This window comes from Phyllostomus hastatus, unplaced genomic scaffold (genome assembly GCF_019186645.2).
Source record: "Phyllostomus hastatus isolate PE091 unplaced genomic scaffold, TTU_PhHast_1.1 phas_contig_159, whole genome shotgun sequence".
In the NCBI taxonomy this organism is placed as follows: Eukaryota; Metazoa; Chordata; class Mammalia; order Chiroptera; family Phyllostomidae; genus Phyllostomus; species Phyllostomus hastatus.
In genome coordinates, this window is record NW_025333640.1 from 10027026 (window position 1) to 10050234 (window position 23209).

The 23209-nt window shown below is 42.0% G+C and overlaps 1 protein-coding gene across 2 annotated transcripts in view; it reads right to left on the reverse strand.

Moving 5' to 3' along the window:
* Positions 1-23000, reverse strand: part of GALNT7 (polypeptide N-acetylgalactosaminyltransferase 7) — a 119981-nt gene extending 96981 nt beyond the window's left edge. For both annotated transcript variants that reach the window (XM_045831234.1, XM_045831235.1), the window contains exon 1: positions 22323-23000. In XM_045831234.1, the coding sequence (XP_045687190.1) occupies positions 22323-22448 (126 nt within the window). In that variant the 5' untranslated portion in view covers positions 22449-23000. The remainder of the gene's footprint in view (positions 1-22322) is intronic.
* Positions 23001-23209: the final 209 nt, after the last annotated feature.

Sequence of the window (23209 nt, forward strand, 5' to 3'; positions counted from 1 at the left end):
AACTGGACAGGGCCTTTCCAGGCCATCCCGAGTGATCTGACCCCCAACTTGCAAGGCCCTTCCTGTGACCTTCTGAACTCTAATAATCACAACCTCTCCATTTTCCTACCCCCATCACCCCAAGGGTGGTAGCTCTTCTTGAAATCACTACCTCTGTTTCCTTCAATACTCCCACTCTTGTTTTTTCAGTTCTCCAATAATTTTGCTCACTGTGAAACCTACCTCTTAATGCAGCAACGCGAATCCAGACTTTTGCTACCTCCTCCAATGACCCGTAACCCTTTTCATGGTCCCTTGACTGTCAACAGTAAAGGAGCCTGAGAATGACCTCGTGATATCACATCTTCCCCAGCCATGCACATTCCACATCTCCTCTACAATTCTGAGAGTGGATAAGCATCTGATGCAGGCAGTAGGAACTGTTCCAGTTGGCAGAAAAACAGACAAGAAACCACTGACTCTATCAACAATCAAACAAAATAGGCAGACTTTTAATAATCCACCATAATTCAATGTGATATAAATTTAATGGATACCTATGTTAGAAAGCACTGCTTGGTGATAATGGGTATACAAGAGAAACTTAAAACCTGGACCTGATGATGTGAACTCAGCAAACAAGTCTGAAAAGAGTTTGAAAAAGAGTTAATAAAGTAATACAAAAATGAAGAAATTATATGTTTGGGTGAGGCTAAAAAACCTACACCAGATACAAAGATTGTGCTGATCTTTTTAGAGGAGAAGTTAAGTGGAACCAAAATTTGAGCTAATGTGACTTTTGACTCTTGCTTTTACAACTTCATCACTAAAAACTTATATGCTATTACCTTGTGGCCAAGACTACTAGTTCTCCAAATATCCTTTCTCTCCTTCTCGCTCCTTAATTAACCATCCCCTAACCACCGATTTTCAGCTTTGCACACAGCCACTCAGAATAAAGATACATTCCCAGCTTCCCTCAGAATGACTGCATTTTGGCCAATGGACTGTGACTGAAAGTGACATGTACAGATGGAGGAAGCAAACACCCCTGTTTCCTTCCTACTGCTGGAGTGTGGACAAGGTGGTGAAATCTCAGACCACACAGATGACAGCAACTGTCTAGGAATGACAGAATGACAATGGAGAAGGGGCATGGATCCCTGATGATGTCATAGTCATAAGAGGAAAAAGAAAACCCTAACTTTTTAAGATGTCTGTTATAGAAGTGAAATTTATATTTTAATGATATAAACCCCAAATGTCTAGTTACCACCCCTTAACATTCACACAGAGCCACGGAGCCCACTGATAATGGAACTGTTTGTCTGCCCTTCCTGTGTTTCCCCAGGGAAAGCTGGGGTGCTGGTGGAAATCATCTGTGTCCCAGCAGGTGCCACGCAAAGACTTCCAGAGGCACTGTGCACACCGAAGGCGGCGTGGGACCAGTCAAGACAGATGATGTTAATTTTGTACACAGAGGTTCCTTTGAGCAAAGGAAGAACATCCATGATTACTGCAGGGAGTTTCCAAAAGAAAAGGTGGCACTTTCCGTGTAAACTTTATTAGACTCATATTTTAAGAACCTTCATTTAATCTTACCTATGCAAAAAGTGTATCCATATAACATACAAGATTTGGCTTTGGTGTTTTATGTGCCTGCAAAATGTTTATTTGGCTTGGCAGACCTGTTTGGAAATGAGTTCCCAGTACCCGAAATGCAATTTAAACACCGAATATCTGTCTATTTCTATACGATTATCAACCCAATAGCTATTAAAGCCATTTGTCTCACAACCAAAGTCAAGGAACCACTTTGTGATGATTCTCTGAGATAAGAGAAAAATTCTGAGGTGTCTTAAATTAAATTACAGCAGACCGGGAAGTGAGAGAAAGAGACAAGAGCTATGGACCAATTAACAAGAGACCAATCATGTTCCTGGAAGTATGTTGGCGCTTTGAATCAACTCCAGGCAGCTATCTAAAATGAAGCAGTAGACCAGCCACAGGATGCCACCATCCTACCTACGCACAAACTTGCAGGACTGTTGCCTGCAACCGATCCAAAGCTGTAAATATTTCTTCCTTATTTACAGGAAGAAATATTTCTACCCTACCCTTGCTTCTTCTATCCTAGAACTGCCCCTGCTTCACCTTTTCCCACCCTCATCTGTAGTCAGTGTAAATTCTTTAAGAACTACTTACATCTGCCTTCCCAGAACATAACGTATAAAAGAGCCCATGGACTCCAGGCAGGCAGACACATTGCCTCCTTCATCTAGCCTTGCTGCTGCTGGTGGGCTGGGCTGCATGGCCTTTTTTGGGTTAGCGTTTGGCTCAATAAAACCCTTCTTTCAGAAAAGCTTTTGGCCTGTGAAAGATTTTTGTTTAACACCTATATAAAAGAAATTCCTAAATATAAAAGCATATTCAAGGGGGCAAGATGTAGGGAGCTGCCTAGCAGGGGCTGTTCTGAGAAACCTATTTTAACTGACCAGTAGGAATTTTCTATAATTGTGAGATACTGTGTATGAGAATTAGCAACAGAACAGAAATCATTTTTGATGAATAATACAGGCAGATCAGAGAGCTGTGCCCCAATGGAAAGCAATAGGGAGCATAACTACTAATGTCAGTGTTTTGTAAATTGATTACAGGAGTTGCTCAACTCTAAGGATTAAGAATGAACTGCAGGTCTCACTCTGGGGGGTCATGACCAAGAGACAATGAGTATTTGTCAACTGAACAAAAGCCACTAGAACTTGAACCTCTCTTCTCTAGGGTAGTAAGACCAGAGGCTAATCAGCAGGGGTCCAAGGGAGTAGTTAATAAAGGGCCTGCCTTCAAGGAGCTTAGGGACCAACTGGGGAAGCAGCCAAGTACTAGAGTATATGGCCATTTATAATTGTGCACCGTAATGAGGAACCTTTCTGAGTCTGGAGATTACAGTGTGGTCTGAAGTTGTTAAAGAAAGCTTCAGAAAAGAGGAAGCTTGGAAGGACGTGGAAACAAGAGGAGATTTAAGACAGCTTGGTGATATGCCAAACAGGAACACAGAGTAACGGCCTACAGGCAGAATGCGGCAAGCCCAGTCAGCTAGAGGCCTGCACTATCGTCTATCCACATTTGTCTAGTCCACAAAGCACGGCTAGTAACATCACTCAGGTCACTCCCTCACTTCCATCCAGCTATTAGCAAACTCTTTTCTCAGGGCAACTGAATTCTTTTAAGTCTGAATCAGCAACCAGGTCAGTTTGTGAAAGATGAGCTAAAATCTTAAAGTTTATTTTCTGTAGGACTATTCAGAGTTTTAACATAGCAATGTGTACTGTGAATCCTTGAGGGGTTGATACAGCATGCAATACTTCTCAACTTTATTGGCCCAAGAACCTTCTTTAAAGTAATTCCTGCTAAAACATCTTGGTTCACAGAACATAGCTCAGGAAGTGCTGTTGGGGGTGACGAACCCTGGCTGAAGGAGGGGGCTCTGCAGTCAGCCTGGGTTGGAACTCTGATTCCGTTACCTATAAGGCCAGGTGACCTCAGACAATGCATTCAACTTTTCTAAGCTGCAAATTTCCTTATCTGTAAAATGGCAGAAGATTAAATTGAGAATATAAATATCCCTCGTAGAAGGCAACGTAAGAAGTCAATAGAAGTTCCTTCCTAGTATTTGATGCTTACCCATCAAATTTCAGACTAGAATTTGGCTCCCTTCATGGGTAGAAAGAAACAGTGCTGACCCGTTATATTACCATATATATGTGTAAAATAATATGCAAATAAAATGTGTATGTGAACTTAAAGTAAGACTCGCGGACATAGAAGTCACCTCATTGTGCAAATAGGTATAGTCCAACCATGCAGTGACTAAAAGAAAGGGAATAATTTTCATTTTAATTTTTTTAAATGTATATAAAATGGAGAAAAATATTTAAGAAAATACAGAAGTGGTTGAGTTCAATAAGTAGAAAGAAAAATTCTTCACAACAATTGGAAAAAAATTAATGAATAAAAGTAACAATGTATTTACTGTGCAGCATAATTAACCCCGTGGCAGTGACTTAGATATGTTGATACTTACTCTCTAGGCAGCAGTTTAAAAGCTTTAGATTATTCAGTAACCTTTGCTAGGGCAAAGGATAAGGAAGAGATAGTGAAATGAGTAAGCCAAGAAAAACTGCTCTTCCAGTGTTGCTCTCCTCAGATCACTTCTGTTTTTCTCCATGTAAGTGTTGGTTTAGCCAGGAAACACCCAAAATTAGTTCCAACAGCAACTTTTATAACCATCTTATACAACTCAGAATCATACTATGTGTTTTTTAAGAAGCAGGTGAAAAACAATTTTGCAAATGTGTTGTACACAAACAATTTAGGATTTCTTTTTTCCTTAAACCATCCCAATGCTAAAATTACCAGATACTAAAAGTTTACAAAACAGTATGTATTCTAGAAACAATACATAAATTAAAGTGTTTCTACAGTAAAATAAAAAAGGCAATCCACAAAGTTTATGGGTTACTACATATACTTAAATTTGGGTAAGTAATACACCAAACAGATCATGATTATTAGCTTTAAATAAGATGGATTATAGGTGGTTTTTAGTTTATTTGCTTTCACTGTCTAATAGTTTCTACAATGAACATACATTTACATTTAGGAAAACAGAATATATTTTTAAAGCAAATACATGACAGCATTATCCTCTTTCCCCCTTTTAGAATATTGGTACAATAAAGGACATAACTTTTAAGGCAAATGCCTAAAAGTCCCAGAAAAAATACTTGACCCCTGTTTACTTATAATTCAAAATAATGAATGCATAACAAGTTTATATAACTTAATTATTTTCATCTTTTTAACCATTCTCGAAATGCTGTACAAATTATTATGCTCATCCAAGAAGGGAAAACGGGATGTGCAGAACTGCAGGTAAAGCGCTGTCCCAGGAGCCCCCACAGACTGAGCCTGATGGAAGCACAGGACATCACTATGCAGTGCATTTCATGTCTACTTCACAGACAGGAAAAGGAGGCCTGGAGCAGTGAAGTTACCAGGTGAAGCTCAGGAAAGCTATGAACAGTGTTTACACCAGGATTTTAACCCTTGTCAGAGTCCATGTGTACTTTTACTATGCAGTGATGTCAGCTTTATTCTTAATCCACCAGGTTGTCCTTGGGGAGCTATATATCACACAGCAAGTAAATTAAACATCACTGTAATTTCCCCAGGTTATTTATTATTCATGGGGATTAATCTTCAGAGTTACCAACCCAATTATTTTTAAAAAAAAACCATGTATGTGGTTTAGATACTCTCATCCTTCCTACTCCCCCCTTCCCCCAACACAAATGGGTGGCCTAAACCATACTTTGTAATACACAACGCTTCTCCTTTTAGAAAGCACACCCTCTTCTTCTTCCTATACTCAAGCCCTAGTACACAATACTACAATCAACTTCAATGTAAAAGATTCCCTAGGAATCTTTTTTTATTAATTATGGGCTTATTTAGGTTTTTCAATTTCTCAATAAAACAGTGACCAAAAAAAAAAAACACCACTAAAATATCAGATTATTCCAAAACCATGAGATCGCTGAGCTCTTGAACTTAAACAGAGTTTATGTCTCTTACTTGACTAGCATACAATTTACATAACCACAGACATTATTAGTGTTGACACAACAGCAGCAGAAGCAGAAGGGTAGGCTCAAGGCTTACACAGGGAAATAACAACTTCCCCAGCAGTCTAGATTTGACCTCTACTACTTCCTGATAACTAGCCTACAGTGAAATTCTCAGTTTAGTATTCCTGAGCTGTAGCTTATGCTAAATATACAAGGTATTTTAATTCATTATGCTGACTGGGACAGGAAGCATTTAAAGCAGTATCACCAAGTCATACAAATGTAGTACTTGTATTCATAGGTGATCGTGGAATTCACTCAGTAATTATAGTAATCCGAATCCTAAATTATACTAGCTTTACCTCCTCAAAATGAATTTTTCCACTTTTCTTTTTGCAACTTATTGATCTTCACTCCTAGCAGTAAGTTAGACATTTAATGACATTGTCCTCTCAAGATTCCAGGTGCCACTGGTGCACCAATCACTCCTTAAACATATTTAAATGAGGTCATGCCCATGGCGACACGCTGCCACAGAGCAAATGAAGAGAATTCAATCAACCTAAGGCTTCTCTGGGCAAGAAGCTGATTTCCAAATGATAATAAGCAGATTGAAATGCAGCACATTTCCATGCTTTTTGCTTCACCACATACTAGTTAAAGCATGGCAGGTTTTGTCTGTCGTTTTACTTTTTTGGGTGTCAGTCATCTGTTAACAAATATATTTTTTTTCATTTTAATTGAATTTATTGGGGTGACATTGGTTTATAAAATTATACAGGTTTCAGGTGTACAATTCTGTAACACATCATCTGTTCACTGTATTGTGTGTTAAACACCCCAAATCAATTTTCCTTCCATCACCATTTACGTTTTTAAATGTACATTTGTGATATCCTAAATAAAAGTGGCTAGGAAGATCAGTACTGGCCCATGGATTTAGTACATAAAGTAAGTAAATCAAATACATATCTAGATGGAAGGCACTGGAAATAAATCAGGAACCTGACTTAATAAGGCACTGTATATTTTCTCATCATTATTGCTTCCTTACTCTGAGAAGTAAACCAATGATAGTCACCTGATAAGAGGTGGTAGAAATAGAGAGGAGATTAAAAATTCAACTTTCAGAATATTAAAGCTTCAAAGTAACACTTCTAAATCTGTTGTTCATTTTTTCAAAAAAAGTTATCAGGAAACCTTTTCACTTAGTAATTTAAATTTGATTTGATTTTCATCACTGCATATATGAGGCAAAATTAATTTTAAGCTATCTGTGCCAACCAAGGAAAATCTGCAATCCTTTGACAGAAGGAATCTCAGGCAAGGAAACCGTATCTGTCTTTCTTTGATTCCTAGTCACTGCTTCACAGGAAGTAATAGCTCCTTTAAAGCATTTTGTTTACAAAGTGAAGCAAGTGGGAGGAGTTGTGGGGAGGGGGTACACAGAGGTTACACGGAGAGCATAAAGTTTTTAAAAAGTTCATTATACCTAATCTTACAAATAAACTATTTTATTTCATCACAGAGTTATGGGTATGACAGAAGACTGTGAAGCTTCCATTATCTTTATTAAAATGAATTGAGTATATCCAGAAAATGCAACCTGTGTGTGTTAGAAAATTTTGAGAAAGCTGCTAGCCTCATCCTTCAAAGGCTGCATGCTGTGTGTCCAAATGGCAGTCTTGGCTTACCTGGCTACCTCAGTTCATCTAGCTACATGACAGGCATTTTAACCTTGAAGGACTCATTCTCACATTTAGCACTCACTGGGACCCAAAGAAACTGACCAACCACTCCACAAATATCTCAGAATGGAATCCCCTGTCCAGAGGGAGAAAAAAAATAGTTAAATAGATTGCATTTATTTTCATGAAGTACTAAAGGCATAGTAGGAAAGGTATTGCAGTTCATTAGAAAACAAAAATACTGAAGAAATTATCTATATATTATCCTTGTAGTTACCTTAAGTTTCTCATTTTCTACAGTATTAAAAACCTATTCCTTAATTGCCACAACAATGTCCTTTTAGCTACTCTTTCTGCATTTTATCAGCCCTTTCAAGTCATAAATCATCACACAAGACATGTTTCCTTTTAAACACAAGTACCTGATAGTATTTAAAATTAAAGAAAAAAGTATGTGCAAATCAGAATACATGTTTCAAGCCATTCACTTGATCACCAAAGTGATTTTTGTCAACATATAACGAAGATTTTAACATTTACTTTTCTCTTGGTGTTACCAGTTAATTGAGCAGGGGTCAAGGATGATAACTGCCTCTTAAGAAACATGATTGCACCACTGTGAAGCTATTAGACTGTCTGGCTGCGATTTTCTTCAATTTAGTCACCCATATAGGATGCTCAAACGAGAGTGGCTGGCACTCTTCCTGCGGTAGTAATTTATGGAAAGTAAAACGAAGCCATATTCATTCGAACATTCCTCAGATGTCAAAGAGGATGCTGGGAAAAATAATCGGAGCAGACTGAGGTAGCATATGCATATTTTGACCTGTACTTCAGATGATACCGGTTCTTTCCTCAAGATCAGGACCTGGGAAAAAGTGTGGTATTTGGGGGCCTATTATCTTTGAAGTTTTGATAATCGCTATTCAAAATTTCTTAACAACTGTGCTACATTTATTTTAAAATGTGTGTCAGGTTTTAGAGTCTAAATGGTAACTATGAAAGGAAAAGTAAGAGTTATCTTCATTTCATACAGATGTATTTCCATAAAATACCAAGCGATTTGGAAATCACCCTCTTTTAGCACAATTTTAGAAAGCAGGATTTTAGAAAAGTATTTACTAAAAGTATTTTTCTCTTTACCACCCACTAGAACTTCCCTGGACTGTAAGCAAATTTATTTTAATTGACCACCAGAGTAAAAACATTCTCCTCCAACCTGCTTTAACAAACACTGAACTTAGAATTTCCTCTGAGGCCATCATGCAGAGAGCAACAGTTAATGAAACCGCATGCCTTTATTTCCAAATTCTACCAATCTTTGCTTAAATGTTAAAATGTAATTATATATTTTAAGTGAACAAAATTTTCAATCTTGACAGTGATATTTTAGTTTAAAAATGAAACACCCCACCATAGGAGAAAAACCTGCATATGTACAGTAATAAGATTTCAGTCATTTCCAGACCATTACATTAAAAAGCACTTTGTAGTCATTTATTCTGTACCATAATTGAGAGCTTATTTGCCAAAAAAAATCTAATGGATTTTTTTATTCATTTTAAATCACCCTGGCAAGAGCTAGCAGACTTTCGAACAGGAGGTTTTAAACACTTTCTTTCAAAAGAAAAACCTGTAGTTGGTTAGAGCATCATTTCAATACTCCAAGGCTATGGGTTCAATCTCTGGTCAGGGCAGATGCAAGAATTAACCTGACGGGTGTGGCTCAGTTGTTTGGACGAGGTCCCACAAAGTGAAAGGTCACTAGCTGGATTAACAGGACTCATGCCTGGGTTGCAGGTTCGGTCCCCAGGAGAGGCAACCAAGTGACGGATGTTTTTCTTCCACATCAATGTTCTGCTCCCTTTTTCCCTCCCTTCCCCTCTCTCTAAAAGTAAATAAATAAAATCTTAAAAAAAGGAGTCAATCATGAATGCACATATAAGTGGAACAACAAATCAACGTTTCTCTTCCTTCCTCTCTCTCTCTCCAAAAGAATCAAGAAAAAAGAAATTGTAGAACCCTGCAAACATTATAAAGACAACAAATACTGATAAAATTTGTATAGGACACCTTGCTGTATTAAATACTAAAAGACTAATTATGGGATTCGTAAGGAAATAATGATCAGATTATCTGATATAAATTTCCAGAAGAAATATTAAGGAAAGGGGTTGGATTTAAGTCATCTCCAAGTAAGCATAATTAAAAACTATACCTAATAAGCCAAGTACTTTAGAAAATGTCTAGGTTAGGTACACAGGATGATATTGACAAAAGACTTCAGTATATTGCATTATAAGTTTTTCTTGGCAAATATTTTCCATCACAAATGCCTATTTTTCATAGCAGCATTAAACAATCAAGCAAACAAAAATCTTTTTAAAATTATATTTTATTGATTATGCTATTACAGTTGTCCTGACTTTTCTCCCTTTGCCCCACAATCCTCATACCACTGTTCATATCCATGGGTCATGCATATAAATTCTTTGGATACTCTTTCCTATACTGTACTTTACATCCCCATGGCTATTCTGTGACTACCTATTTGTACTTCTTAATCCCCTCATCTCTTCACTCATCCCTCCACACCCCCCTCGCATCTGGCAACCATCAAAATGCTCTGTATCCATGATTCTGTTTCTGTTTTTCTTGTTTGCCTAGTTTGCTTTTTTAGATTCAATTGTTGATAGATTTGTATTTTTTGCCATTTTATTGTTCATAGTTTTGATCTTTTTCTTAAATAAGTCCATTTAACATTTCATATTATAGTAGCTTGGTGATGACAAACTCCTTAATTTTTTCTTTTCTGGGAAGCTCTTTATCTGCCCTTCCATTCTAACTGGTATCTTTGCTGGGTAGAGCAATCTTGGCTATCCATCCCTGCTTTTCATGACTTTGAATATTTCTTGCCAATCCCTTCTAGCCTGCAAAGTTTCTTTTGAGAAATCAACTGACAGTCTTATGGGAACCTCTCTGTAGCCGACTACCTTCTTTTGCTGCTCTTAAAAAAGTCTCATTTTATCTTTAACCTTTGCATTTGTCTTAGAGTGGGCCTCTTTGCATCCATCTTCTTTGGGACCCTCTATGCTTCCTGGATGTGCATGTCTATTTCCTTCACCAAATTAGGGAAGAAGTTTTCTTTCATTATTTTTTCAAATAGATTTCCAATTTCTTGCTCTTTCTCTTCCCTTTCTGGCACCCCTATGATGCAAATGCTGGTTGTCCCAGAGGCTGCTTATACTACTCTCATTTTTTTAATTCTTTGTTCTTCTTGTTCTGATTAATTGTTCTTTGCTTCTTTATGTTCCATATCATTGATTTGATTCTTGGCTTCATCCACTCTACTGTTGTTTTCCAGTAAATTGTTCTTTATTTCAATTAGTGTGTCCTTAGTTTGTGATTGGATCTTTTTTATGTTGCTGAGGTCCTCACTAAGTTCCTTGAACATCCTTATAACCAGTATTTTGAACTCCACATCTGATAGATTGCTTATCTCCATTTTGTTTCACTCTTTTTCTGGGGTTTTGACCTGTTCTTTTATTTGGGCTATGTTTCTTGTCTCCTCATTTTGGCAGCTCCCCTATGTTTGTTTCTATATATTAGGTAGGGCTGCTTTGACTCTGTGTCTTGGGAGTGTAGGAGGTGCCCCATAGCGTCCAGTGGCTCAGCCTCCCTTATCACCCAAGCGGGATGCTCGAGGTACATCCTTTGTGTGGGCTGAGCACACCCTCCTCTTATAGTTGAGCATTGGTTGCTGTTGGCAGCTCAATAGGAGGCATTTACCCAGGCCAGTCAGAAGGAAAGGTTGGCTGTGACTATTTACCACCAACCTCCACCCTCCATGGAGGATCAGCTGTGCAGGGGCAGGATGGTGATGCTCCAACATGGTCTGTAGTTGTCCACTGGGTGCACTGGCCTGGTCACTGGTGGTGCAGGCCAAGGTTAGCTCCCACCTGTGTTTTGCCCAGGGCCACGTAGCCTGAGCTATAAAGCCATCTGAGATGGCTATTACTTGGGCTGGGCTTGGAGTTTCCCAGGAGAAGCCAGGCTGAAAATCTAGGCTGGCTGCTGTGAGTGCTGGGCCTGGGACTCACTGAGGCCAGCTGTTGCTTGTTTGGTAGAATTTAGGAAGCTGTGAAGCATGAGCTGAGACCAGCCATTCATACTGAAAAGTAACTTGGATGGACCCATAAGTTGGGTGGGATGGAGTCTCTGAGGATCTCCAAGGTGGGTTCAACAGTGTTAGCCAGGTTGATGGAGTTTCAGATATGGCACCAGCTTGCCAGCTCTGTGGGAGGAGGGTTTAGAAAAGGGAAAATGGCCTCTATTTGCCCTGAGGCCAGACACTTCGGTTTCTCCCTATATACCACTGATGCCTTTCTAGCTGCTATGCTGGTGCTGAAGCTCGGAGGGAATGAGTCTGAGTAGGTGAGTCCACGTATGGGTTCTTTAAGAGGAACTGCTTGGGGTTCCAGCAGTTTCTTTCAGTGACTCAATCCCTGCTGGGTTTTGCAGCAGAAGTTGTGGGGACTTACCTTCCTAGCACTGGAACCCTGGGCTGAGGGGCCTGGTGTGGGGCTGGGACTCCTCACTCCTAAGGTATCTCTCCATCACACATGGGTGAGGGACCAGCCTGCACCCCTCCTACCAGTCTGGATGGATGTGGTTTCTTTAATTCTATAGTTATCAGACTTCCATTCAACTCAATTTCTGACGGTTCTGAGTGATGACTGTTCTCTATTTTAGCTGTAATTTTGATGCGGCTATGTGAGAGGTGAGCCATGTCTGCCTACACCACTGTCTTGACCAGATGTTCCAAATGAAAATATCTTAATTGATTTAACCCAAATAGACTGTTCCTGAGTCATTTTTGAAATGTTTATACAACTATTAATCTATAAAACTAAATAGAAATATAATCTACATATCATGCTCCTCCCTTCCAGTTTTCTATAGCTGAGCATCTTTGTCCAGGTATCTTTGACATATTCTGGCAAAATGAAATGTGTATGACTCACTTAAGTATACTGATCCTTTTGTTTTGTGCTAGAACCCTAGCACAAAAATAGGGGATTATTTTTCCATAATAGATGTTAATAAACTATAGATGAAATATTTACTTCACATTCCAACAGGCTAAAATTATCTCAAGTGCAACAGTAAATGATGACAAGTTATGAATCTTTAGAGCACTTCAAACATCACGGCTCAGGATCTTCAGTTTTTGTAACAGTATGATTGTACCTTATTGTACTTAGCCTTTGTAAAGAGTTTTTCAAAAGAAATTCTCACAGAAACATAAAGATAGTGCACCGATGTTTAATATTACTTCTTAACAAGTGTTTATCCTTAAAATTCTATAAAACTGTTCAGAAGCGTCTCATTCTACACTGAGAACCTAAGTCTACTGTTTCACTTCAATAGCAGAACTCAGTGAGTCAGAGTCAAGCAAGGCTTCCCACTGGAAAAGGGTTAGGCATTCACACAGTTGTGAAAGCAACTTGTAAACCTTCCTCACATCAAAGAGAATAACGTTATCATGGGCTTTTTAAATTTCTTATATTTGGTGTTTTTATTAAAAAGGAAAACCAAGAGTCTAAGGATAATTACAGACCATTTAATAAACAGAAATGCTAGTACAGCCACCTTCTCAAAAGAGTGACAAAAGTTTAGGCAGTTTCTCAGTTAATGTCTATTTAAGACATACTTAGTCTTTAATTAATTCCAAGTATTTTATAAAGTGTACACATACTTGTGAATATATATTTTCACAGTAAGTACCTCCATAGTTAAGCACTAAACCATATTATGAAATATCTTATAAAGAACTACAAATGCTAAAATTATGTTTAAGCCAAATCATCATTAAGCATGTGAAGGTTTACTCTTGAAGAGAGTAGCATCCTTCTTGAGGCCCCAGTGTATTCTAAAACCCAGGGTCTCAATAAAAGATTAAAGATGAAAAAACTGATTAGGTCATCCATCTATTCTAGTCTCAAACAGAACTGCTCCCAATAGTATGTGATTTAATTTTAATTCATCCAGTTTAAAATATCCTTGGTAATAACAAGTTCCAATTGCTTTGCTTGGAAGCCTATTAGCAAACTAGTTGGTATTGATGTAATACTGCAGTTAATTGCACCTTCTAGGTTTGGGAAACCAGGGTGCTTTGCAGCAAGTCTATAAGCCTAATTAGATAATGCAAAGTTAATTTTTTCCTCCAGTTTCGGTGTACCAGTTCTTATACTCAGTGAACTCAATCGGGTCTCCCTGTTGACATGTTTTAAATATTTCTCAGAAGCGATGCTTAAAAATGCAACGAAGACAGGGAAGCCCAGAAGAGGATTTATAATGGAGGAGACATGAGGACATTTCTCATTTTGAAATATTCAGGATTCTTAGCAACAGAAAGTTAGTTCTTTCCTCTCCAAAAAAGATGAAGCCCTGGATAACTGAAGCTCTGCGTGTCTCAGTGTTGCTTTCGGGATGGCTGCCTGAACTAGACCTCGGCGACAGACCTCATTCGTGAGCTCACCTCACTGAAGTGCTGAGCACACTGCTCTTCCGGTTTTTCTTTTCCAACTTCAAATATTAAAGTGTTGTTCTAATCACAGCCTTCCAAGTTATCACTACTACATGATTACGAGTCAACTTGAGACACATACAGAGTGGGGCAAAAGTAGGTTTTGCCCCACAGTTGTGAGTATGCAATACAAAGAGTGTATTCTTGTATTATTATTTATTGTACTACTTTCCATACAATCAACTGTAAACCCACTTTCGCCCCACCCTGTGTAACATATGTATTTACTCACACACACAGAGTGGTGGGTGTGGGGAGGTGAAGGCAGTAAAAATATAACCCCAAATGGGTTACGTTCCTCTCCAATAGTTACTGCCCCTAGTAAAACCCTTCCTTCACTGTTTGAACTTCTTTTTCATGTGACCCAGTTTTCCCAGGTCCTCTTATTTCCTGAGATGCCAATGACGATGCTCCTGAGGCCTTTCTCAGGTACCATTGCTTAGTTTGGCAGGCAGGTAAACTTGCTTCCACAGCCACTTGCTGCATCCTTAATTCTAATCAGACCTTGCTCAAATATTGCAGTATTTGAAAGTGCTGAGGGTCCCACCCTTAAACACCTTTTGTCCATGTTTCCTAGAGGGCAACACTCTCTAAAGCATTTCACTCCTGCCTGTGCCTTCTTCCATCTCTCCCTTCCCAGCACCTAAAATAAGGCACTTTCCACGCTTCTTTTTTCCTGCCCCTGTCTCTCTCCTCCATCTACACGCACTCCCTTAATCCACCAATCCACTCCCCAAATTGCAGACATCACATTCCTGTCAATGTGCTGGACCCTTTGCATCCAGTACCGATTTCTATTCTGAGCTCCACCTGCTAAACACCTTTTACTTGACTGGCCTATGGTCTGTGAAATACATGCCCAAACCAAGCAAATTTTTTGTTTTGCAGCCTCCAAATCCACACATTCTCAACACCAGTGCTTCTCAAAGGGTGATCCCAGGACCACTAGCATCAGCATCACCTGGGAGCTAATTAGATTTGCACACGATCTGCCCTGCCCCAGGCCAACTGAATCGGAAAATCTGGGCATGAGGCTGAGTAATCTGTGTTTTAACACATTCTCTAGGTGATTCTGATGACTGCTGAAGTTGAGGATCACTGCTTCAGACACTTCTGGTCCTTCTGACAGCATCCTTCCCTTCCTACTCCATCCAGTAGGATTCCTCCTCCCATCAGCTACACTGGGTAACTGTACTTGTACACTCTCTTCCCATTCATTTTCTTGGTCCCTCTCCTAGGTTACTTAGGTCTCATCATCTCCTACAGAGACACTGCTCTCCTCACTATAATGTAGCCCCCACTTGATTCCAGATCATTCCTTGAACCCTGGCTCTGTCCATTCACAGTGTTCAGATTCTATTATCCTTTCTAGGGTCCTCTCAGCTATTCCTTCACTCCCCTTTCCAATCTTCCAGCCTTGCCGTCCCCAGGATTTGCCTCAGTCTTTCCTGCTTTTGCACACAGCACCTTCTTCCCTCCCACCCGCCCTAAGACAAGCTCTCTGAAAGCACCTAGCCCTGCAAACTAGATGCTGCTGCTCTGTGATCCCACAGGACCCAGCGGACCTCATTAATACAGTTTTTGTCTCTTCACGTGTGCAACTGCTATGTGTTCATCTGGCCCATAAACCTGTGGCCTAAAAAACTTCCTATCCAATTTGTTTATCTAAGACCATCTCACAGAGTGAAACGATCGCATTAATTTGTCATCCAACCCACAGCCTTGCCTCCATCTGCAAGCTCATCAAGTACTGTATTCCCTCCAAACTCACCATGTTCATCACTTTGGCTTTCTTTCTGTTCCTCAAACATTACAGCCCCCGTTCCAAACTCAGGGGCCTCACACTTCGCAGTCCCTCTGCCTGAGATGCTCCTCCTCAGCACTGCATTACAGGCTTACACTCTTTAGGCCTCACTTCAGCCATCACTTTCCTTCACCTTCCCTGAGTGGTCCCTGCTGCCCCTTTCTCTTTCATATCATCCTGCATGGTCTTCAAGTGATTGTTGCTAAATTGTTTCTGTGTCTCCCTTTCAGTGTAGTCCGCAGGGTCTCATCTGTGTTGTCAAAAACCTCAGGGTAGGGTCAGAGAGCAAAGCTCTGGAGTCAAAACACCTGAGACTGAACCCTGGCTCTACCACTTCCTCAATAAACGACTCTGGGCAAAGAGTTTACCTCTCTGTAACTCAATGGCCTCAACTATAAAGTGAGCATTATATTGGATTTGCATTAGGGGGTTATTGTTACAATTAAACAAGACAATACATGTAGAATGGTCACTTCTTTCATAGCCTCAAGCTATGTTCATTGTATTCTAGAAATTTTAAATTCTCTACAGTGTGACAAAGGTAAGTTTACAGTTGTGAGTATGTGGAAGTTTATTCTTGTATCATTATTAATTATTGTATTATTTTCCATATGAGTGACTGTAAACCTACTTTTGCCCCACCCTGTATTTAACTTTTTTCCTTCTTTCAGGTTACACCTACATTCAAGAATGAAAATCAGCAAAATATGAACAAAGACAATGATCTCAGTTAAAGTTGAAGATTACAATCTTTTCCCTACATTCAATAGCCATTCAAAACTTGCTGACCAACTCTTTTTATAACTCTGAAGTTAGAATTTACAAATACTGTGTTTACAAATGGCCTAGGTCAGAATTCTAATTTTCATTCATGATGCATTATTTTCTCTCTCCCTGTTTCCAATTTACTATTAAATGATATCATGCAGCTTATACTGAAGCCAAATTGTCGCCCACACCTTATCTCCCATTCCACACAGCTAGCCTAATCACAAAATAGTTACCCAAATTTGACTGTTCAACAGTTTTCATTCTTTCTTTACTAGTTATTGTGTTCTCCCTGGGTGGATTTTCTAAATCACCAGCTGGTTTGCCTATTTATAGGCCATATCCTTGTGATAGCTCTCACATTATTTCCTTATACTGCCAGGATTAAGGAACAGGAAAAGGAACCCAGGCCATGTCACTATGGCATCTTTTTCTTCAGCTGGGACGTAATCCCTTGAGAGCAGGGACTTTTACTCCAACAGTCTTACTGGAGGGAAAGGGGGAGCGGTATGGTGGCTAACAGGTCTGTGCCTCATTTTCCTGCCACCAGGTGGTAAAGAACTTCCACAGAATCAACAGACACAGCAATTCTCAGGAATGTTTGCATTTCCAGGTATCCTGACCTATGAGGGAGTCATGACTGAACGGTTCATCACCTTGGAGATGGGAGAGATACTCCATGAGGAAGAAACATGAGTCCTGCCTCCAAACAGCTCAGTTTAGTGGTTTACAGGCACCTTTAAGCACAAAAGTGTCCGAGTCTTGACGCAGAAGAGAATATACGTGTATATAAAAGTCTGCATTAGGGGAGGCGGGGAGGAAGGCAGAAAACTGTACTTGAACAACAATAAAAAAGATGTTTAAAAAAAGTCTGCATTAACTTCAAGAGAGCTACAAATCTTGAATTTATTAGACTTGGTAAGGGGGAGTTTTTGTTTGTTTGGTGGCTTTTTTTGTTTGTTTGGGGTTTTTTATTTGACTGTTTGTTTGACTGTGAGTTTGAGAGAGGACAGCAAAATAGAACAAAAACCAATCCCAGGCATTTTGTCTGGGGAACTGAGGCAAAAGTGACCACTTCAGACTTTAGATGCTATATTCTTTTTCTAAGTGATAGCTCTATCTGTAATAGTATAAATGGCACTTCCATTTGAAATAAAATCTCATGTTCAAGGGCAGAGTTTGTCAGGTTGCAACCAATCATTACTGAATTAAAAAGGCTTTCGTACGGTGGAACTTGACTGCGGCAGGGTAATCAATACACACACCCTTGTTTAAGTAAGTCATGCTCCTTTCAACCCGTCTTAGCTTGCCTGTCACATAAAAACTCCTCTGCCTAGGATTGATTCCGGAATCAGTCCTACTATGTAAGCTCTAAATCTAAGGGCCACGATGGTTCAACTACAGTAGCAATGACGCAGAATCATCAGCTTGCATGCAGCTTTGCAGCAGTACTGAATCTGCTGTAACAGAACCACTAAAGATCTTTCAACATTTCCATTACAAACTTTTATTTTCAGAGGCCTGTGATGTAACTTTGAACACTCACTCACGAATAAATCTGGGATACGTGGTCTGGGAAATACTATAATCTAGTTAATGAAAGAAACTTTTTGTGCTTGCAAGTGCTAAGCAGATGGTCTTAATAAATGCTGACCTTAAAATATCCAGAGGACAGAGCCTAAAAAAATAAGCTTTCCCATAACCATAAAATATGACATAAGAATGTGTGAAATTTGTCTTCAGAACTTTCAGTAATACAACAAGCAATCTATCATCCTAGGCCTCCTGAGGCCTTCTTCTCCTTCACTCCCACATTCAATCACCCAGTCCTGTTACCTTTGCATCTTTAAACTCTTGAATCAATTTACTTTCCTCACTTCCACTGTCACCATGCCAATCCAAGCAACATCATGTCCCACCTGAACTATAACAACGTCCAACAGGACTCCTACTATCTGCTCTTGCTCCAAACCAATTTATACTTTCTAGAGGCAGCCAGAGCGATCTTTTCAAGACACAAAGCGAGCTGATCACGTCTCTCTGCTCCTTAAAAATCCTTTAAAGGCTTCCCCACTGCTCAAAGACCTAATCCTGAGCATAGTGTGCAAGACCCACACTTAGCTGGGCATCCTCACTCGACCTCTCCTCTCACTTTCCACATTCTAAGTATGTTGATCTTCTTCCAGTGCCTCTGTTCACCATGCTCCCTCCACCTCAGGACCTTTGCCCAACCCAAAATTCATTCTTTAGGTAAGCCTTTAATGACCAAGCTCCTCCATCTTCTTAGCACCCTCCCCCTGCCACGTTTTTTCTTCACAGCATGCAGCACAATTTTTATTCATTTGTAAGGTCTTGATTAATGTCTACCTCCCGCCCCTCCCCGCCCACTAGACTGCAAGATCCTTAAGGTTAGGGGCAAAGAGGTTTCCTCAACAACTAGCACTGATACACAGTAGGCACTCAAAAATGTCTGGTGGCTATAAAAATTGTATACAGCAGAGTACAATTTGAACAGTAAAATCATTTTGCACACCATTCACCTCAGGGAAATGGAATGAGGCCCAGACATAGAAGGAAGAAAAGAAACATGTTTCTCTTGTCTTGACCATGGATAATGTGTTTTGCAATAGTGACTGGACCGATCTACAGCAAGGAAGTAATCCAGGTAAAAAAAGGACCAGGTTGCAACAGACTTTAGTGCCGAGAACAATGAAAGTACAATAGAAGTGGCACAGGGTGGAACCATGAGTATAAATTTGCCAGAAGAGAGGCAGAACCTATATTTGATAAACTGAATTTTTCTATGCCATCTCAGGCCATTTATAGGAATCCAAAAAAAACCCCCATCTGTGGATCAGCATTAAAGGAGAGGCAGGTGTCTCACAGAGGTGGAGGATCTGCAATCATAATCAAAGTAAAAGAACCAGAGGGGTAAGGGAAACTGGGGAGTCAGAATCTCAGTACTGGTCAGAATGTTCCAGAAAGAAGATACTTTTCTAGTCTTTTATCTCAGAAGCTCTTAGTTTAGTTTTCATTAATGGGAGGTAATAGTCCTTTTATTTATGCTCTTATGACTTATAATCTATTTTCTATACCTTAGTTACTGTTGCCTGCAAAGTTAGTAAAAGGGTTTGGCTCTTCTGATCCATAAGCATTCTTTTCAACATTAATTATGTTTGAAAGTCTTACAGCTAGCTTCTGTCTTTGGCAAATGAACTTACATTGGATCCAGTGACAAATTTTATGAAGTAGAGCCTTGAACCACTTAATGATGAATGAGGATAACTTCTGAGAAACGTGTCCTTATGAGATTTTATCACTGTGCAAATATCAGAGTGCACTTACACCAACTAGGTGGTACAGCCTATTACACACCTCAGCTGTATGGTATAACCTAGGCTGCTCCTAGGCTACAGGCTCGCACAGCATGTTACTGTACAAAACAACAGGAGATTAAATCAAGCCCAAGAGAAAATGATGTGATTAAGAGACATGGTAAACAGGAGATGGATACGGCTGCTGCCAGCATAACACCAGCTAATGTTTTAGGGCAAATTTTTTTTAATAAGTCAAAATGGTACACTGTAAAACAGTGATAATCAGTGTAGCACAGTAATACAGAAACCAGTAGTACAGTTGCTTATTATCATTATCAAGTATTATGTACTGTACATAATTTTATGTGCTATACTTTCATATAACCAGCAGTAAAGGTTTGTTTACTCTGGGATCACAAACACCGGAGTAATGTGTTGTGCTGTGACATTACCATGGCTACCATGTCACTAGGTGACAAGAATTTTTCAGCTCCATTATAATTTTACGGGATCACTGTTGTACATGTGGTCCCTGGTTGTCTGCAATGCCATTATGCAGAGCATGACTGTAATTTGGACCAAAAATTAAGCTATCACTACCTCCTACAGCTATTAAATGGGCACAATGGCTCAGTACTTACATATCAGCACAAATAAAATGTGTTCAAGAGCTGGGTATTGGTGCTGACGCTCCACCACCGCTCTAGAAGACTTGCCATCTGAACACAGTTTTGACAGTTCTTCTAAATTTTTCTCAGAAAATGGGGTTTGAACATTTTTACCTCTTTGTAAAGGCCATTTTTCCATAAAACAAACTCTCAACCAATATTACAAATATTGAATTGTAATATTCAATAACTTTTTGTCAATAAATCATTTTTAAATTAAAATCATAAAAAGGTCACCAACACTCCATGAGAGCTGAGAGGCTTGAAGCCACAAACATATCGAAAAGCAAAAGCTGGTACTTTTTAATTAACTTTAACTTGGATGACTTCAATGGGAATCCACCCCCCCCCCATTATAAAAATATTCCACTGCTGTAAAGACTTCAGATACTAAAACTTAAGACTAAATCCAATTATCATACTGGCAGGGACTGATAAGGAAATTTCTTCCTAGGATTCCCATTCAAGAAAGAAGTCTTCTCAGTCAACTCCCTGAAGCTAACTTTCCAGACGGAAAGTTAATCAAGATCACTCAGATGCAGTGCAGAAAATATTTGAAAAAGGCACTTCACAACTGAGCACAAGTCTTCCAATGGCCCCTGGCCACTCGGTAGCCCTGCATTTCTCATGCCCTCCCTCACCCCCAAGGTCAGCGGGCCCCGGGGACGACCCTACGGTCCCGAATTAGGAAGTAGGGGTGTGCAGTTCCTTTAGGCGAGTGAGGGTCAGGCTGCTGGGACAGGTGGCAAGCCGCCAATCTGCTGTGACCCAGCACAGTACCCGCGACCTCTTGTCGGGGCGGCTCCCGGTAACCGATGTTCCGAGGCGCCTGGCTAAACCCTTTAAAGCTAGGGAGTGTCCGGGCTAACACTCGCTCCTCGTGCGGCAGACAAATGCGTCCAGGCGGAGCCTCGGGGAGCTCGGCGCCCCTCAGCGTCGGGCGGAGAAAGCAGGCAGCCGGCGCCGAGCGGCGGGGCGCCGGCACAAGTTAGTTTTCCGGCCGAGCAGCCCTGCCGCAGCCCGGTAAGAAGAACCGGCTTCACGTCCCCCGGACAGGATGTCGCTCCGGGAGCTGGGGCATCCCCAGGAGGGGTGGGGACTCGACCCAAGGGCCAGGCGGGGATGCCCCTCTGCCCCCCCGGCCCCCACCGCACCAACCGCCCTCCCGCCGCCGGGAAGCTAGAGGAAGGGCTAGTCCAGGGCGAGGCCTCGGCTGCACAACGCACCCCTTCTCCCGGCCGCTGGAGTGGAGGGGGAGGCGGCGCGGTCCGTAAGAGTCGGAGGCGGGGCACCGTCTCCCTCCCACTACCCGGCGGGCCGCAGGCTAGGGGAAACCCCGGGCTGCGGGCACCCCCGGACGGGCGGTGGCGGAAGGGAAGGCTGGACCGAGGGGCCTGGTCCGGACCGGTGGTGATGGCAGCGGCGACACATCTCGTCTCCTTTAGGCCTGCCGTGCCACAGGCCGCAGCCTGGACCAACCCCGCGTCCCCCAGCCGTGACCACAGCGGTCCCAGCCCGGCGGAGACCCGGGCTGGGCGGCCGCGCCCCCCGCCTCTGCCCCCAGGGACCCCAGCAGTCCCGGCGTGGAGCCAGCCGCCAGAGCCGCATCCGCAGCGCGGGGAGCGGCGGCGGAGGAGCCCGGGGCGGGGAAGCGCGGGAGGAAGGGGCGGCGAGGGGGCGGGCCCGTGGCGGACAGCCCGGACAGAGTGCGTGGGGCTCGGTGCCCCCGATCCTCCCGCGCTGCGCCAGCACCACCTGCGGAGCTGCGGCGCCAACGCCGCTCCCGACCCCGTCGCCGCTCCCGGCTCCCGCCACTCGCGCGCGCAAACAAAACAAGTTGCAGGTCGCCGCCGCCGGAGGGGGCGGGCGGGTCACTCACCCTCATCCTGCTCTGCGGGCTCGGGTCGTCCAGCCGCGGGGACAGGGAAGACCAGAGGACCACTAGCCCCAGGAAGCTCCCCACTACCAGCAAACTGCGTAAGATGAATCCAATCTTCAGCCTCATCTTCTTCTGGCGGTTAGAAACACACAGCCGGGCGCAGCCGCCGCCACAGCTCTCCCCTCCCTCCTTCCCCCTCCTCCGGCTCTCCTCCTCCTTCCCCCACCCCTGCCGCTCAGGCTGCCGCCCTCTCCGCTGCCTGCCCTTTCCAGCTCCAGATCCGGAACTCCCCTCAGCTCTACCTTCCCCCGGGCCTTTCCGTCCCCCCCTTCCCTGCGGCCCCGCGCTTGGACCGCGCTCTGCAGCCGCTGTACTCCCCCTCCTCTGGCGGCCTCCGCAGAGATCCAACCGACCCGTGCGTCTCGCTCTTCTAATCTTCCTTCTGTCTACCTGCCCCCGTCCAGATCCGCAGTCCCCTTCTTTTCTCTCCCACTGTGCACTCGAATCTCCCTCGTAAGCCTTCGTTACCTTGTAACTAACTTATACTTTCTCCAGGTCTGCTCCTTAGCTTTAGCCTTTGCCCCACAGCTCAGCTCTTAAAGCTTCCAGATTGCCAAACTTTTATTGTAATTCTGAGCTATAACTCTGCCCTTAACGCCCGTGTCTTGCAGGATCCCCCGGCCTGCCGCCCCCTCCCGCGGTCCAGGAGCTGCTTGGACTGCCCCTCTCTCTCTCACACCCTCTCCCCGAGCCTCCTGCGGCTCGGCTTGCAGGAAGCAAACCAGGAAGTCGGGGCTACCGCTGCTGCCGCAGCAGCTCCACGTGGCTGATTTATAACTGGAAGGATTTTTTTTATTGATTGTTCTTGCTTTTTCACACGGCTCTTT